The 17,784-nt window shown below is 40.8% G+C and overlaps 2 protein-coding genes across 5 annotated transcripts in view; both read right to left on the bottom strand.

Moving 5' to 3' along the window:
* LOC109967986 (zinc finger protein DPF3-like) overlaps positions 1–5,260 on the bottom strand; it is a gene marked incomplete at its 3' end in the record, with an annotated part of 29,908 nt that extends 24,648 nt beyond the window's left edge. The window contains exon 1 of the mRNA XM_020613941.1: positions 5,183–5,260. Coding sequence (XP_020469597.1) covers positions 5,183–5,214 — 32 coding nt within the window. The remainder of the gene's footprint in view (positions 1–5,182) is intronic.
* A 503-nt stretch (positions 5,261–5,763) lies between these two features.
* Positions 5,764–16,415, bottom strand: LOC109967991 (zinc finger FYVE domain-containing protein 1-like). 4 transcript variants are annotated; one of them, XM_020613947.1, is made up of 11 exons: positions 14,997–16,415; positions 14,350–14,854; positions 13,938–14,152; positions 13,736–13,842; positions 13,509–13,644; positions 13,279–13,376; positions 12,962–13,088; positions 12,326–12,496; positions 11,929–12,109; positions 9,028–9,144; positions 5,764–7,663 (listed from the first exon to the last, which is right to left on the bottom strand). In XM_020613947.1, exons 1-11 carry the CDS (start codon positions 15,507–15,509, stop codon positions 7,431–7,433), a joined length of 2,403 nt encoding a protein of 800 aa, XP_020469603.1. In that variant the 5' UTR covers positions 15,510–16,415; the 3' UTR covers positions 5,764–7,430. The 4 variants fall into 4 exon arrangements, with proteins under 4 accessions (XP_020469603.1, XP_020469604.1, XP_020469605.1 ...); XM_020613948.1 differs by having other exon boundaries at positions 12,971–13,088; XM_020613949.1 differs by having other exon boundaries at positions 13,509–13,617.
* Between the last annotated feature and the right edge of the window lie 1,369 nt (positions 16,416–17,784).

Here is a 17,784-nt window from a genome sequence, read left to right as displayed (position 1 = left end):
GCCACGGTTCCTTCAATTTGTTTAATATCATGACATAATACAACAGTGTAATAACACAACAGGGTGCTCTATTTGTTTGAAACTGAATGCAGAAATGCACGTCTGGTTGTCGCTACCTGTTTCTCTCTGCAGACGCTGTCAACAGCTGCTTGTCAACTGTATTCAACTCGTGAGAAGTTGAACCTTAATATCTCAGGCATACCGTGGGCTAGAAATGCCATTTCAACTGTATTCAACTCGTGACATTGATAGGTATTGTTGTTGTAAATATCTTCTTGATATCTCTTACGGTTTATTTTTAATCCATATTTATATTTTGTCTACTTCTCCATTCAAAGTCAATGGCTCCATTCTTTTCCAATTACCCCCATTCTAGCGTCACGTGACCCCCGCTCTGCTTTCGTCTGTGTGTGTTTCTCATCAATTTATGCCCTGTTTCTGCTTCTATTCTGCCATCCTTAAAGCTTTCACACACATATAATATATGAAAATGGTAGAGAAAATTGTCAGGATGTGATCGGATGGTGCTACACCCGTGAATTAGTGAAGTTAAGCTACCTGAAGTAACTGGACATGATCTAATCCCAGGTCTTTGCACAGCTGTATGAAACAAAAGCTGTTCTTGGCACACCGTTTAATGTAGTTCACTATTGCTATGGCATCTTTATGTTATCAACGATTTCAACAAAGAACTTCATCCATATTTTCTCATTTTCCCACAGCTCTTTAAACAAATTGATTTCAGACATTTTCAGGGCAATCCTCACAATGTTTCATTTCAATAGCCACACTTTAGTAGTCCACAGGGTGTAATTGGGAATTCTCTCTCACTCACTCACTCACTCACTCACACACACCTGCTCATTTTACCTACTTTGTGGGGACGAATGAGACAATTTTCACATCTTTATAAGGTCAGCATAGTTTCAACTACAAAAGCCATTCAGGTATCAAAATGTTCTCTTCAAGGACATCCCTGCTTGTATATATTTCATCTCATCCTTCAGATGATTCAAAAAAGAACTTCAGCCAATTCTTCTCAACTATTTCAACAAAGAACTTCAGCCATTTCTTCTCATCCTTCTGCCATTTTGGCTATTGATTTCGGGCATTTTCAGAGCAATGCATTCCCAAGCTTGCCCCCACACGCATTTTCTTCAGGAAATGCAATTTTTCTAGTTAATATTCTGGGATCTTCCACCCTTTTTTTGGCACTTAATAACTCCAGCATACTTTCAGCTATACAGGCCATTGAGGTTTCGATGTGTTCAACTCTTCAAGGACATCCCTGCTTGTATTTTTCTTTGTTATAACATTTATACTTTTTAATCTATTCAGCTTTATTTTTTGCAATACAAGTCAATGGGAGCTCAAAGTGCTGAGTCAATGACACAGTCTTGGGGTGCCATCTGATGGTTCATAAAATGCAGTGCAATTGGGACATGCCCAGACATAACTCCTCTCTCTGTCTCTCTCCCCTTCCCCTTCTCCCTCTCTGTTTCTGTTTGCCCCTTTCAAATGAATGGGGAAATTCTACTTAAGCATACTTTCAGCTATTTCAGCTCAAAATGTTCAAGTTTCCCAGGACATTCATGCTTCGACTCAATTTTTAAACACTTCACACTTCTGAAATATTTAGCTTTATTTTGAAAATTCCCCCCCCCCCTTTCAAATTAATGGGAAAATTGTACTTCAGCATACTTTCAGGTAGATATGCCTTTCAGGTGTCAAAATCTTCAGCATTTTCAGGTCAATCCTTCAGCACATTGCATCCACATGCATTTTCGACAGGAAATGCATTTCTCTAGTTGCTCATGCTCTCCTGTAAACATTCATAACAGTTCACCAATAGGTTTCCTGGTTCAACTTCAACGTACTGTACTTGCACTAGTTTTGTGCACAGTTTTCCTGTTCAAATACCAATATTTTGAAATTATTCACTTTTAGTTTCACCTACAATGACGGTAGTTTAGACCAGTGTTTCACAACCTGTTTGACCTGTGACACCTTAAACCAAAACGTTTACTTGCACCATCATCACCGGTGTGTATATAAGTTGTAAGCATTATCCAGTAATTTAGAAGATTTGACAAAAACATCAGTATATAGTATATGTGTAGCACATATTTGTGTTGCTTTCTTTTGTTAACCTCAAGAAATGCATCTTGCGACCACTTCAAGGGTCCTGACCCACAAGTTGAGCATCACCGCTTTAGATAATCTGGATAAACTTATTGTTTACAGCCTGTTTGACTGCTCATTTCTAACACAAATGCACTCATGTTCCCACATCTGAGCCGTTACTTTTGGGAATCTACTTCTAATAAAAGCAACAGAAATGATGGCCAAAAGGAAAAGAAATAATTCAACTAATAGTGACAAATTCCTAGTGACTCAAAAGGGAACTAGAACACTAAACTAGAGTAACTTAACGTTCTGCATTTAAAAAGGCGTCACAGAGGTATGCACTACACATCCCTGGTTATCTTCCAGCTGAGTGGAAAAGGTGAGTATGTGCATGAGGGTGAGAAACAAAACCAAATCCTGTGGTCAGTTGGGCCTCTGCTATCAGCTTGTTCCTGCCAACCGTTCACTGTGTCACATGTGCGTCCATAATGCATATCTGATGAGAAACTATAGTTTGGAGGAGTGCAGTAATCTGCACTTAAGAGCTCTGACATATGTGCTTAAAAAAGGATAAACTGATCTAGAAACAATTTCAGTGTCTTCAGGAGGTTTCTCATGTTTGCAGGTGCACTGCTCCTTCACAGGAAGCTACAGCTACCACATAACAAGAGGAGGGGAGGAGGAGGGCCTACAGAGTGACTGCATCCTGACAACAACCTCCGATTACATGAATCTGAACAACACAGTCTGTGTGAGGACAGGAGCAAAACCAGACCACACACCTCCACACTGCAGTGCCAGTAAACAGTAGGCCTGACTCATGCAAAGAACTACTAAACATCAGTGACAAAGCTGCAGACGACTGGGCAAGAATCAGGCCGACGTGGCTTGAAGATGTGTCGGCCCACAGTGGCTAAAATTTTAATGAGCAGCTTTATGAGCTTCTTTATTAATTAAATATTGCAGCCTGCATTTTAATCAGCAGATTCTGGAGATTACTGTCCACCCATGCTCAAGCGCAGGACCTCACACGGGCGTGCAGGGGGCTTGCATGCTGCAGCTTCATCTCCCACCACACCTCCACAACAAAGTCAGCCTGGTGCTTCATTTCCCCAAAGTGAATCATCTTAATACCAAAAAAAGGTCAAACTGGTCCACAGGAACGACATCCAATTAGTGTCAAGTGTGACTAATTATAATCTGACAAACCTGTGAAATGAAGTCAGAAACCCGAGACAGAGGCTAATTATAGCAGATTGAAACACTTCATTAAGCACAGCTTATAGCAAGGAGACATTCTACGTCTGAATGCTAAAACGAACCTGAGATGTAACAGCCACTTGACAGCAGAAGCTTATTGGGACACGAGAGGGAAACAGTCCAACAACGTAATGATGAGATATACTTTCCAATAATAATCTTACTCACAGATGTCCAAATAGAAGGAGCTACAATTTATTTAACATCTATATCCAACACTAACACCATATGCTTCGCTGAGCAGTTCAGGTGCTGGCAAAAGGGCAATGAGATTGTACTGGGCAATTCCCTGGTGGGTAAAACTGTGAAGCAGTGCACCATGTGAAAAGTGCAAGCACAGTCAGTTGACTCATTTAAAATACAGATTTGAACAGCATACAGCCAACAGTCTGTTCCTAAGCATCATGCTGTAAGTGTGCAGGTTGGGGGGTTGTCTTGCTAAAGGCCGCTCTGTCAGGTACACAGCCTCTATGACTGGTCAGTATCATAATAAGCCATATAACTTAGCTGCTCATAATGCCACAGAATTAAAGACATCAGCAAGTTGCATGGCCTGCACAATATTTATTACATTATTAAAGACTCCTTGGCTAGTACTCCCCAAACTACACACTCAGAGGAAAATACCAGTGTAGCAAGTGGACACTCAGGTATCAAACACACCATGCTGCAACCTTTCCTAAGAACAATATCACCATAGCAATGGCAGCAGTGAGGATGATGTGCTCCTTCTTTGCGCTACAGTCCACGGAGGTGCCAGGGTACCTCTGTGGAGGAGCAGATGGTTCTTCCGCCTGTGCCCAACACTTCCTCCCTGTCGGAGCATCTCTCTGACAGATGGGCCCAGGATCCTGGACCAAGCTAATCTCCAGCACTCCTCCACTTAAAGCTACAGTGGAGTACCTGCTTTACCTCTACAGCCCCTCTGAGTCATTACCATCATCATTATAACCCCTCCGTGCAGGCTCAACGCTGCTGTCACGTCTAAATGAATGTGCACTTACAAGAAATCCTAAATTATCTAGTCTTAATCTTAAATGGCACGAGGCAGGAGGCTAATTGCGTCTAACTTCCAGTAAAATGTCTACCAGTGGACTTCGTGAAACAATACATAAGAACAAAGGAGAAATGGAAGAAAGGTGGAACATTTCTTTGAAGTTTACGGAGAGAAATGATTAGGGCACCGACTGTTTGGGCAGAGTGACTGTCTATTTCCAACGGTGAACTCAAATTGCTGACACTTGGTCGATTTCGCCAGTAAGCATACAAATACAAAATGCCTCCTCCCTTGCTTTATCGAGTCCTGACCACGTCTGCGCTCGGAGGAGCCAAAGTTGACATGTCGACAATTTACACCAACTATAAACGACTTTCCGGGTGTCAGATGATATTGCGCTGCTATGTCCAACCCAACACGAAGAAAATCGCCTTCTAAATATTAACATTAGATGCAGCGCAAAGGCACGCTGTCGACAGTTTTCCAATAAATTTATTGCCCAGGAAAGACGACACTGTCTTGTGTTGACTGCAAACCCGTATGGACGAAAACCTTGTCTGGTGCGGACAAAAATGCCAGGCAGCCCTACGCACATGTTTAAGACTAACTGTGAAAATCTTGTGGAATAAAAGAACTATACGAGGCTACTTTGCCATGCAAGAAGTACACAAAATAGATTTGGACAGCTTAATCTGCGAAATGCACACGACTGGAAATGACATGCACAAACAGCCGTTTAAATGTACGAGTTGGCATCAAAGTAATATTCCCAGTGTTCTCAATGTCTAAAATACTTACGCTTTTAGTGGATTCTGAATGACAGCCGCCATTTTGCTACAATGTAACGCAATATCGGCGTCTTGCAGTTCTGAGGGAAACCTACGGAAACTTACCAATCAGAGCTCGGGGTGAATTTCTGGACCAATACGTTTGCAGCATACGCGGATAGGGCGTGGCTTAATGGCTAAACTGTCAAAATTATTTTAAAGGGTTTTCCCTTGTATTTATATTGTACACAACTGAATCACAGCACTTTTAAAGAGACCCTTACTGTAGCCCGGACACATATCAACATTGCAATTTCCTCTGGCTTGTAAGTGCAGTGCAAGTGACACGGAATAACAACATGGAAGCTTGTGTTTAATTATTTATTAAAATAATTATAAATCATTTATCACCATCAATAAGCACCAAGCAAATCATTTCCCCTCACTTTTATCTGAAGCTGCAGTGATGGAGAGGGGTGGAAAGAAGCAAAGCTCATAACACACAGGCATGCACACGAACTACTCCTCCCACATACAGAACAGTAAGTGGTCTGACAGGGAGATTTAAACACACAAACACATACACACTAAAGACAAGGAGGCAATTCCAGATTATGTTTTTGACAGACAGCAGCTGATACAACTTTAATCTTATGCAAATCTTGAACTCCAGTATAGTACTTTCACATGATATTTTTCTTTTTCTATCCTGAGCAGTATTAACATCTCAGAGAAGGGTGTGTGTGATGCAACATTCAGACAGATAAATCTATTTGGAGAGAAGGCAGACAAACATCTTCCCATCAGATATCAGAACCAAAGAGAGAGTTAACTATCTACAAAACTTGAAATCAACAAAAAATCTTTCCTCTAATTTTTAACAGTAAAATACAATGTGTCAAAGGCACATTGTGCTTCATAAAATATCCATGTGACAGTCTCATTACTCAGCACAAAAGTAGTAATGATGAAAGTTAAAGCTCTCAACCATTAAATAGGTTTCACCGTCCCATCTGTGTAATGCTAAAAGAAAACAAACAAAAATAACCAAAAAACTATACATACAGTATAGACACTACAAAGTATATAAATATCTATAAAGTAAATATTGCCACACAAAAACAAAGAATAAATCTTTCAAAATCGGATGTTTATGATGCCTGAATAAAAATTATCAAGCTTTGTCAGGTGTCCTTATCCTGTCCAGCTGTGCTAACCGTGACCTGGAAGTGTGAGTGGAATATGTAAAACTGCACTGAAGACCAATTTGGATAATTTTCAGTTCGGTAAAGAATATTCAAAACAACCAAACAGATAGCAACTGTAAATATTTAGAAAACTTTTAAAACCAAGATGTCAAGAACCCAAATTTGAATGTGAAATAAATACATGTCTACAATAAAATACTGGTTGATACAAAGTTAGTAAGGTGTATTCAGAGGCTGTCATCATACCGTCATGCAGGCCAAAGCACTATTAAATAAAAAAAAATAAATTCAATACATAAATAATTTACTACATTTCAAATATACACACCAAAAACATAGTTCTATGCCTTCAAATGACCATAAATGATATGATAAAATAGAAATAATATACCAACACAGACACAGTGACCTGAATGACTTTGGCACACCAGATATCCACAGATCTAGACCTACTGGAGGTTTCATTTCAGTTTGGGACAGACTGCTTGGTCATCTGGATATCTGGGGTTTGGCCATGGTAAGCAACAGCCTACAACAGCTGAAACGGGCTTAGTGCAAAAATGAAAATACTTTAATACACCATTCAATGGAACCTGCAGTTCCATCTACATGGATATAAATTAACTCCTTGCCATTACACTACGACATTAGAGAAAATGCTCAATAATAACAATTACAAGAAACTAATCAAGTCAACCCCACAGGGTTCTCAAGTGGCTAATGTCCTTCAATGATACATTTTTGTAATATTTTCTAATAGTAGAAAAATAGCTCAATAGCCTCATTTAACATTGAATTAGGGATTTGTGTGTCAGTAAGAATCAAAATATTAACTGAATAATCAGAGTGGAAATGCAGGTCTCACACTCAGTAACTCACATGCTCTGGCTGTTCTACAAAGGCCACAAGAACTCTCAGATCCTAAATCTGGTAAATGTCCTATATGTGAATGCCTAAGGGCTTCCTTGCCCCAGATACAGAGCCAATGGAGTAACAGAGGTAAAGCAGTGACAGACTGCGAGCTGAGTGAGTGGTTCTCTTTGGTGCTCTGAGGAAGGAAGGCTGTCCTTGTTAAAGTTCTCCAGGTTTCTGGATGCAGCTGGCACATACGCGCACAGGGTGGTCCCAGCCCCGGGATGGAACCGGCCGACGCTCTGGGGAGCAGTCATCGCACACTCCTTGGCCACAGGTGCGGCAGTGGTGCTTGGACAGCTTGGCAGTGAACTCACGCTGGCAGCTGTGGCAACACAGGATGTCCTGGTCAGGCACCCAGTAGGCAGGACGGGCTGCATCTTTCACTAGGCCTATAGGGTAAACATAACATACACATAGAAGCATGACCATATGGGAATAGTGCAACAGTCTTTGACATCTACAACAAACATGATGGTCACATCATACTGCAGGCATTTAAAGCAAAAGTTTGGCATTTTGGGAAATACACTTATTTGCTTTGATGCAGAGCTTAGCTTAGCTTAGTTTAGCATAAAGACAGGAAACGGGCAAATAGCCAGTCTGGTTCTGTCCAAAGGTTGCAAATTAAGCTTAGCAGCACCTCTAAGTCTCCCTGATTAACATATTATACTGTATCTTGGTAGTTGAGCAGCTCCTGGTATGAGGTGGTGCTGGATGTAGAGAAGTGTTCAGTAGGATTTCAGATTGTGAAAAAATATTTAACTATGCCCTTTACTAGTAAATATAGGACTAGTGTTACAGCTTATGTACACAGTTACATAATACACAGCATATGATATACAGCCCTTAAAGAACTTCAATAGCCCAGATGCTGCCAATCAGATTCTGAAGGATGGTGTAACATGTTATTCTGCCTCAGAGGAAATAATTTCATAACAAACAACAATGAGTTCATAACATCTCCTGATGTCTTTAATGCAGAAATGAACCAGGGAGAAAATCTGTCCAACAATCACAGATGGTGTGCATTAGAAACATATCTGATTTTCACTCAAGATAAGTTTAAAGCTGAGATACAGTACCATTTTCAAAATCAACACTGAACCCTTTGGTGAACAAATGTAAGACATTGATGTTTATATTATGTGTTTTTATTACAAAAAGCATATGACCAATATAAGATTTTTTAAACCCTAAAATTTAAAAAAATGGCATCAGCCCTAAAAAGTTCTGTACTGGTCAGGATCTAAATCGGAGTAGTGAAAAATCACTGAGAGACATTTACAGATGTTTGCCATGTAAACAACATCTAAACATCAGCATCATTGACATTTAAATAAATAAACAGCACAGCTGGAGCCAATCCCAGCTGACACTGGTTAAGAGGCAAGGTCCACCCTGGACAAGTCACCAGTCTATCACAAGGATGACCCATGTAGACACAACCACACAAACTCACTCCTACAGGGAATTTAGAGTCGCCAGTCAACCTAAGCTGCATGTCTTTGGACTGTGGGAGGAAGCCAGGGCACCCGGAAAGAACCTACACAGGTACAAGGAGAACATGAAAACTCCACACAGAAAGACCCCGGGATGGCCAGGGATTGAACCTGGAACCTTCTTGCTGTGAGGCGACAGCACTAACCACCGTGAAACCACACCACCCCACTGTATCCATACACTCACATTTACAAGGCCAGTTATTCTTCTTACACAACAGTCCTGCTTAGGTTTTGTTTTCAGTAACACTCACCAAGTGGGATATCAATAGCAGTGACCACAACCCCTATGGTGTTGGTGACAGCCTCACCAACCTTCCTGGCGAGGGTTCCACCTTGTTCCTGCTCGAGCTCAGCTTCAAGCAGCATCTCTGCACAGAGAAAATATCTTTGCTAAAGTCAGACCATTAGCTTGCTAGTAACATGCAGATGATGAACACTGGGACATTTGACATTATCGAGCAGTGTTAATTTCATTAACGAAACTATGACAAAATTGATTGTCACATATTTTTCAGGATCAAAACAAAACTAAAACTACATGAAAATTAAAGTTTGATGAGAACGATGACAAAATGTTTTACATTTTTCATCAACAAAAAAATAAACAATAACGTGTAAGACAAATTAATAAACATGAAGCAACTTAACAACCTTCCACATCTGTGGAATCACAAACTGTAGGTGCTGATCAGTAAAACAGTTTCCTCCACCAGCCAAAATCTGGCTGGTGGGGCGAATGTGGTTCAGTAGGTAGATCAACCAACTTTACAGTGCCACAGTGCTTGCGAAAGTATTCGGCCCCCTTGAACTTTGTGACCTTTTGCCACATTTCAGGCTTCAAACATAAAGATATAAAACTGTAATTTTTTGTGAAGAATCAACAAGTGGGACACAATCATGAAGTGGAATGAAATTTATTGGATATTTCAAACTTTTTTAACAAATAAAAAACTGAAAAATTGGGCGTGCAAAATTATTCAGCCCCCTTAAGTTAATACTTTGTAGCGCCACCTTTTGCTGCGATTACAGCTGTAAGTCGCTTGGGGTATGTCTATCAGTTTTGCACATCGAGAGACTGAAATTTTTGCCCATTCCTCCTTGCAAAACAGCTTGAGCTCAGTGAGGTTGGATGGAGAGCGTTTGTGAACAGCAGTTTTCAGTTCTTTCCACAGATTCTCGATTGGATTCAGGTCTGGACTTTGACTTGGCCATTCTAACACCTGGATATGTTTATTTGTGAACCATTCCATTGTAGATTTTGCTTTATGTTTTGGATCATTGTCTTGTTGGAAGACAAATCTCCGTCCCAGTCTCAGGTCTTTTGCAGACTCCATCAGGTTTCCTTCCAGAATGGTCCTGTATTTGGCTCCATCCATCTTCCCATCAATTTTAACCATCTTCCCTGTCCCTGCTGAAGAAAAGCAGGCCCAAACCATGATGCTGCCACCACCATGTTTGACAGTGGGGATGGTGTGTTCAGGGTGATGAGCTGTGTTGCTTTTACGCCAAACATAACGTTTTGCATTGTTGCCAAAAAGTTCGATTTTGGTTTCATCTGACCAGAGCACCTTCTTCCACATGTTTGGTGTGTCTCCCAGGTGGCTTGTGGCAAACTTTAAACGACACTTTTTATGGATATCTTTAAGAAATGGCTTTTTTCTTGCCACTCTTCCATAAAGGCCAGATTTGTGCAGTATATGACTGATTGTTGTCCTATGGACAGAGTCTCCCACCTCAGCTGTAGATCTCTGCAGTTCATCCAGAGTGATCATGGGCCTCTTGGCTGCATCTCTGATCAGTCTTCTCCTTGTATGAGCTGAAGGTTTAGAGGGACGGCCAGGTCTTGGTAGATTTGCAGTGGTCTGATACTCCTTTCATTTCAATATTATCGCTTGCACAGTGCTCCTTGGGATGTTTAAAGCTTGGGAACTCTTTTTGTATCCAAATCCGGCTTTAAACTTCTCCACAACAGTATCTCGGACCTGCCTGGTGTGTTCTTTGTTCTTCATGATGCTCTCTGCGCTTTAAACGGACCTCTGAGACTCTCACAGTGCAGGTGCATTTATACGGAGACTTGATTACACACAGGTGGATTTTATTTATCATCATTAGTCATTTAGGTCAACATTGGATCATTCAGAGATCCTCACTGAACTTCTGGAGAGCGTTTGCTGCACTGAAAGTAAAGGGGCTGAATAATTTTGCACGCCCAATTTTTCAGTTTTTTATTTGTTAAAAAAGTTTGAAATATCCAATAAACTTCGTTCCACTTCATGATTGTGTCCCACTTGTTGTTGATTCTTCACAAAAAATTACAGTTTTATATCTTTATGTCTGAAGCCTGAAATGTGGCAAAAGGTCACAAAGTTTAAGGGGGCCGAATACTTTCGCAAGGCACTGTACTTGACCAATAAAGGTGATTATCCTTATCCTTTTGGCCAGGAGTTGAATTAGCCGCCTGATGTGTTTCACTACCATCTTATATTCAGTAACGTTCTGTCTCTAGCATTAGCACTTCCCAGAAGAAACAGACTTATGACACATATTCATCTACAATCCAGAGAATTATGCACAAATACTGCCAGGACACACTAGGAAAATCAGCAGCATTGGTTGATGGGTAATTTAGCATGAAACACTGTGGATGTACATATAACATTAACGTTCCTTTCAGTCAGATGTCTTTTGTGTTGCTGTCAGTTAGTTCCAGGATTAATGTGGGCAGTCGACCATAAATCATCTCTAAACGGTTGCTGCAGACATCTCACAGTTTTAATGTTATCTGAGGATTTAGCATCACCTCTTGAGCTGAACCCAGTGAAGAGGTTTTTAGTATGAATATGGGTGAGACCAACTTCTGCAGAACAGAGGGACACTGTGTGAATAAAACACAGTTTTCCACAAACCTCATGATAGACGGGAACAACTCATGTAATCATGGTAACTGCACACAACAAGGGTGAAGAAGATATACAGAAAATATTAAAAATACAGTTTAGAAATTAGGAAAACTAGACTAAAATATATTTAGTTTTTATGGACTACAACTACCAAAAACTTTTGACCAAATCTAATATACATTTTCGTCAAAAGACTAAAACCAAATCAAATTCAGGTGTCAAAATTAACACTGGTTGAGAGAGTATGGGTACCTGCACATGAGGCTCTCTGTTTGAAGCAGACATCACAGACTCTGACAGGGGCAAGACCCCAACCCTTCTCAGGGACGGGTGCCACTTTGGAAGAGCAGCGGTCGCAGAAGCCCTCCCCACAGGCACGGCAGTGATGTTTGGTGTCGCTGTCCTGGAAGACTGCATGACACTTATGGCACACCTTGTACAGGAGAACAACAACAAAAGCTGGTCTTGAGTTAGAGAAAACAGAATGCAGTCTGAGTCTATTCAAGTTTTATCTTGCAGCCTGCAAATATATACTGTGTAACATGGGCGCAGAAGAACAGAGACAGTAAACATCCCTCTGGACACCAAAGTGGTGGCTTGGCTGTTGGTGGCAGGGGGGACAGAGGGTGGGTCTGTGTGTGTCACTCACCAGGATGAGGGAGTTGGGTTTCCAGTAGGCTGGGGCGATCTGATCCGTCAGCCAAGAGGTGACCGTCTTTGCAGGCTTGACACTGAGCTCTGACACAGACTGAGCCACTAGGTTGACTCCATCCAGAAGACGCTGCGCTGCATTGCTATTGTCCTTTGAAAAGCCATCTGACTGCAAAAACCAGGCAATTTTGTTAGATAAATTGTTACATACACTCAGTGGCCAGTTTATTAGGTACATGCATTTCAACGCAACATTTTCCCCTTAAAATCTGTGTTTATGAAGATCAAAATATTTCGGTTTTATAATGTTTCACATTATATTCAAAGGGGTTCCTAATATTCTGACTCTCTCATGTATGTAGCTGGGGAGGACAAAAATATTGACACCTCTAAATATAATGTAGTCCAGTAAGCACCACCTTTAACTATGACCTCAATAATAAACATAATTGAATTTATGACAATTTCACCAAAAACTGAAACATTTTGAGCTTCATAAACACAGATGTTAAGGTGGAAGTGCTGCATTGAATTGCATACAATTGTACAGGTGTACTTAATAAAGTGGCTGGTGAGTGTATATGCATAATTCTAGGTCAGCTGGATTGTAGATACTTAAGGAAATATAGCTTACTTCTCTTACCCCTGGCCATACATGCTGGATCTCAGTGCGAACAACCGTATCCACAGGGTCCTGGTTCCCATACCAGTACTGACGGCTCCGATAGATCACTCCGCAGTCGGAACATTCAATAACGTACCTGCAAATGCATATGAACATGTGCAACTCTATTTGCTGTGGAGCATATACATTGGTGTGAATTTAAAAATTAGATTTTAGGTCAGAGTCTGGAACACCAGTGCTATAATTTGTGTCTGTGCGTGTACAGGTAACACAACCCTAATACCAAACCTAGTTGTGTGCGACCCAGCAGGTCACTGACTACTCACCCAGACCAGGCGTACTTTGCGAGGCCCATCCACGGAGAGTCTGAGGAAGCTGAGGTCTTTGGGACAACTATCACCTCTTTTCCTCCTTCATAGCAAGCCTGAGTTGATGCACCACACAATGCTTTCAACATTAGATTCATCAATAATGAAACAAGAGTAATTACTGTGTAAGTGGTAAAGAAAACAAGTTCAGCTCTATCTTAGTGTTATAAGTGAGTGACTGTTCTTACCTTACAGGTGTAAATGCGATTATCATACTGAGCAGAATAACGACAGCGATGATTCGCCTCATGGCACACACCTTCTCCTAAGTGGTTCATGCTGTTCTTGCAGCCAGATCTAGTGGAAAAATAATTACCGAGAGTGCTAAAAAAAAAAAATTAAAAACTACAGGATATTGTAAGAGAAATGACAATGTGCAAAATGTTTTTTTTTTAAAAAGGCAGGAAATACTGACCCACAACTGAGGCACAGACTGGAACAAGTGAAGTACTCATCAGGAAAGAAGCAGCTGTGAGCCACACACTCACCTGCAGTTTCCCCAGTGAAGCACTCACTCAGTGCCTGCAGGAGAGGATCAGCAGATAATAACATAAAACCTATAAGATTAAAGGACAGTCCACCAGTCTGACTGAGTTTTGAACTTTATCCAGCCCTACCTGCAGGGCTTTGAAAATAACCACAGGTGTGCGTGGGGAGCGGGTAGCATTGTTATCCAGTAGCTGCTCCAGTTTATTCTGCAATCCACTAAAGTCGGTAGGAGGGCCGAGAGTCTGTGTGCCCCAGTACTGCACAGAACTGAATGCCTCTGGAAAACGGGAAAGCTTCCTGAAGCGTTCTATTAGCAGCCAATCTACTGACTCAGATGACTTATCTAAAACAAGACACCAATGGAGAGGTCACCATGGAGTAAAATCATAATATACTGTAGATAACCCATTAGCATTTGTCTACACAACTCTTAAAATATTGGGCTTCAGTGTATCCATTATGACATGCGAGATAAATATACTGTGTTCCTGAAATATGTGTAGCATCAATTAAAAAACTGGTTTGCCATAAACATTGTACCTGAACAAAGCAACTTAGTGTGGACTGTTTCATGGAAGATAACCACTGCAGGGCCCAGGGTGGACAGTGGGACATCCAGGCCACAGCGGGCCATGGCAGACTTCAGCTCCTTGGTGAAATGCTTCAAATAGGCATCTGAGGCGTCCCCGAGGAACTTGAAGAGATCATCGTGCAAACGGTCAGCATGAGTGCGGTATATGATGAGGTCGGAGATGGCCAACACCTTAAGCAAGAGACGGGTTTTCTGACCCTGTTTGGAACTGATCCCAAGCAGCCCCTCTGTATCCATGACCACTACTTTGTGGATAGGGTCAAAAGCTGCCCACACACCCATCGTACAGGACTCTTGTGTGGGAGAAGTCTTAAAGACTTCTCTCCCCATAAAGAAAGTGTGGTTCAGGGTGTGAGATTTGCCCTCTCCTGTGTTACCAAAGATGGACACAACTTTGAGCAGCTGTTCAGGGTCACAGCCCAGGCTCCTCACAAACAAAGCCTCATCTTTTATCTGTGGAAGAAAAATGGGTAGTGTTCAAGTAGAAATTAGTCACTTAAATTCCAGTTTTAACAGTCTATGCAAAAAAATCAGACTTTCTACTATTTTGATTCTGTTCCTATTCAAAGACAAGTGTCACATTTGCACAACCCACCTGCATTTTCTCATTCTCATCAACCAGGAGAAAACTGGAAACCTTCTCCAGAAGTTTTGCTTTCTGAGATTTGGTCTCATCAGCTATTTGAACAGCAGGCTGAACAGAGGTTTGGACAGAGTTGACCTCTGCAAGTTTGGGTGATGTAGGACAAGATGTGAGCTTGTGTTTCTTGTTGTTGCCTCCACTGTGGGTGCATTTCTGACAGCCTTGGCGCAAGTTAACTTTGCAGTTCTGGCAGCAGACCACAGATCTATGGCACTTTCCATTGTCTCCATTAACTCCTTTGAAACTGTGACAGTAAGGAACATTACCAGGACCTATCTGAACCTGCTCAAGGTTCTTCAGATGCTCCTGACTGTGAAGCTTGACCTCACAACAAACACATTGCATGCTTTTGCATTCATCACACTCAAATGCAGCATCCTCAGAGCCACCACAGTCATAACTCTGTTGACATACTAGACTAGTATTAAGTCCCTTTTCTGAAGATGAGCCATGCCAACTCATCATTTCTTACAGTGTAAACTTGAGAACAGAGGGATATGCTTATTGGAACAGCTTTGACAACAGCACCAGTTATTTCCAATAGCAGTTAATGAAAAAGCACAACATATGGTGATCCTGGCAACAGAAATAACCAAATGTAATGAATAAATTACCTTAAAACAGCTGCATGGTAAGGGGGTTGCTGATCCACTGACTGTAACAAGTCTCAGCAATTACATATATACATGTATGTATGTATGTATGTATGTATGTAGAAAACCTAGCCTACTATTTATCAAATCAGTCTTTGCAGCATTAACTTTAAACACTATATAAATGTTGTTAAATAAGTTCATTTTGTGCAACTAGCAGTAAGGCAATTACGTCAAAACCACAGTCTTCTTGAGTGACAAATTATGTCAAATACTACAGAAACGTGCACAGGTGGCTGGTAGCACTCCACACAATGAGCTGTTCCTGAAAGGATTCATGTGCAAATGTTGAAGCTAACAACAGGCTAGCTAACAGACTGACTCTCAGCGGCTCTCTGGCACTCGGTAGATAATTTCACATCCAAACAAAAATATTTAGCTAACAGCTAACTACTTTCCACGAACAGTTTCAACTTTCTCCAAAGAAATGATTAGCGAGCCAGCAAGCCCTAACAGCTCATAGCTGTCCAAACAAGTAAATAGCTTCCAGTCTGTCAGCTGAGCATTAACATATCAACAAAAACAACAGCCAGTTGACGTCAAACGCTCGGATATCAATTAGTTCTTTTACTTTAAAACAAGAGTGAGATCCATTTAATTCCGTTTGAAGTCTTTAAAATGTGTTACTGTGTTTTAACCATATCTAGCAGCGTCACTGTTTCGTTCTTTAGCTACCCCCGCATCAGATTTCTTCTCTAGCTATGTTATTTTGTTGCCAGGTCAGATCAGGTGATCAGCTTATTTTCCGTGGCAGGGTCAGTAGAGGGTGAAGTGCGGTTGCATGATGGGAAACGTAGTTTTACCAATTCTCTTTTATTCGATGCAGCTCCCAACATGTTTCCACATGTTCGAACATTTGTCTTTTTAATCTTTTATATATTATCTTATATGATATGATATGATACTGAAATATATTATAATACTAGAGAAATGCATTTCCTGTCATAAATGCATGTGGATGCTGATAAGCTGAAAGATCATCCTGAAAATGCCTAAAATCAATTGCTGAAACAGCTGAAAGATGAGAAGACATGGCTAAAGTTCTTTGTTGAAATAGTTGAGAAGAAATGGCTGAAGTTTTTTGTTGAATAATCTGAAGGATGAGATGCAATAAAGTAGGAATGGCCTTGAAGAGCTGAACATTTTGATACCTGAATGGCTTTTCTAGCTGAAGGTATGCTGAACTTATTAATAAAATGCTGAACATTTTGACACCTGAAAGGTATATCTACCTGAAAGTATGCTGAAGCACAATTTTCCCATTAATTTGAATGGGGGAAATTTTCAAAATAAACCTAAATATTTCAGAAGTGTATACGCGTCCCAGCATAGTGTGGGGCTAGCCCAAAGTGATATAATGTATAGGCCTATTATGGTTGAGGGCTTTTCATCTTTCAGCTGCCTGTGTGCATGTTGGAGGTGCAAAGACTCCTGAGCGTGTTATGTTAATTTTTACCTGTGTTCATTGAATAAATCAGCACTGTTTTGAAGTTACTCGGACTGCTTCGTCTCTCAGAGTCAACGGTGAAAAGAACTGGGTCCAACAGGGCCAAACTTTTCAGAATAAAGCTAAATATTTTAAAAGTGCGATGTTTTGAAAAATTGTTAATAGAAGCATGAATGTACTTGAAGAGCTGAACATTTTGATACCCGAAATAGGTTAAGGTATGCTGAAGTACAATTTTCCCATTCATTTGAATAAGGGAAAAGTTTCAAAATACAGCTAAATATTTCAGAGGTATGAAGTATAGAAAAATTCTGAATAGATGCATGAATGTCCTTGAGCAGCTGATAATTTTGATACCTGAAATAGCTGAATGTATGCTGAATTTGAATATTTCCATTCATTCGAATGGGGCAAAGAGAGGGAGAAGGGGGAGGGGGAGAGAGATGGAGAGAGGAGTTATGTTGGGGCTGCATTTTATGAACCACCAGATGGCACTCCAAGACTGTCATTGACTCAGCACTTTGAGCTGTACAGATTAAAAAGTATAAATGTTATAATAAATAAAAATACAAGCAGGGTTGTCCTTGCAGAGTTGAACAGATTGAGACCTCAATGGCCTCTCTAGCTGAAAGGATGCTGG

This window comes from Monopterus albus, unplaced genomic scaffold, assembly GCF_001952655.1.
Source record: "Monopterus albus unplaced genomic scaffold, M_albus_1.0 scaffold140.1, whole genome shotgun sequence".
Lineage (NCBI taxonomy): Eukaryota > Metazoa > Chordata > Actinopteri > Synbranchiformes > Synbranchidae > Monopterus > Monopterus albus.
The sequence above is the reverse complement of the archived record's forward strand: the minus strand, read 5'-3'. Positions and strand labels throughout refer to the sequence as shown.

What these genes read in the sequence shown, in the direction of transcription:
- LOC109967991 (XM_020613947.1), bottom strand. Translation starts at nt 15,509, where the DNA reads ATGATGAGTTGGCATGGCTCATCTTCAGAAAAGGGACTTAATACTAGT. An exon ending in ATGAGAATGAGAAAATGCAG is followed by an intron (nt 14,855 to 14,996) that starts GTGGGTTGTGCA and finishes TTTCTTCCACAG; the next exon opens with ATAAAAGATGAGGCTTTGTT. An exon ending in AGTCTGTGCCTCAGTTGTGG is followed by an intron (nt 13,645 to 13,735) that starts GTCAGTATTTCC and finishes TTTTTTTTTTAG; the next exon opens with CACTCTCGGTAATTATTTTT.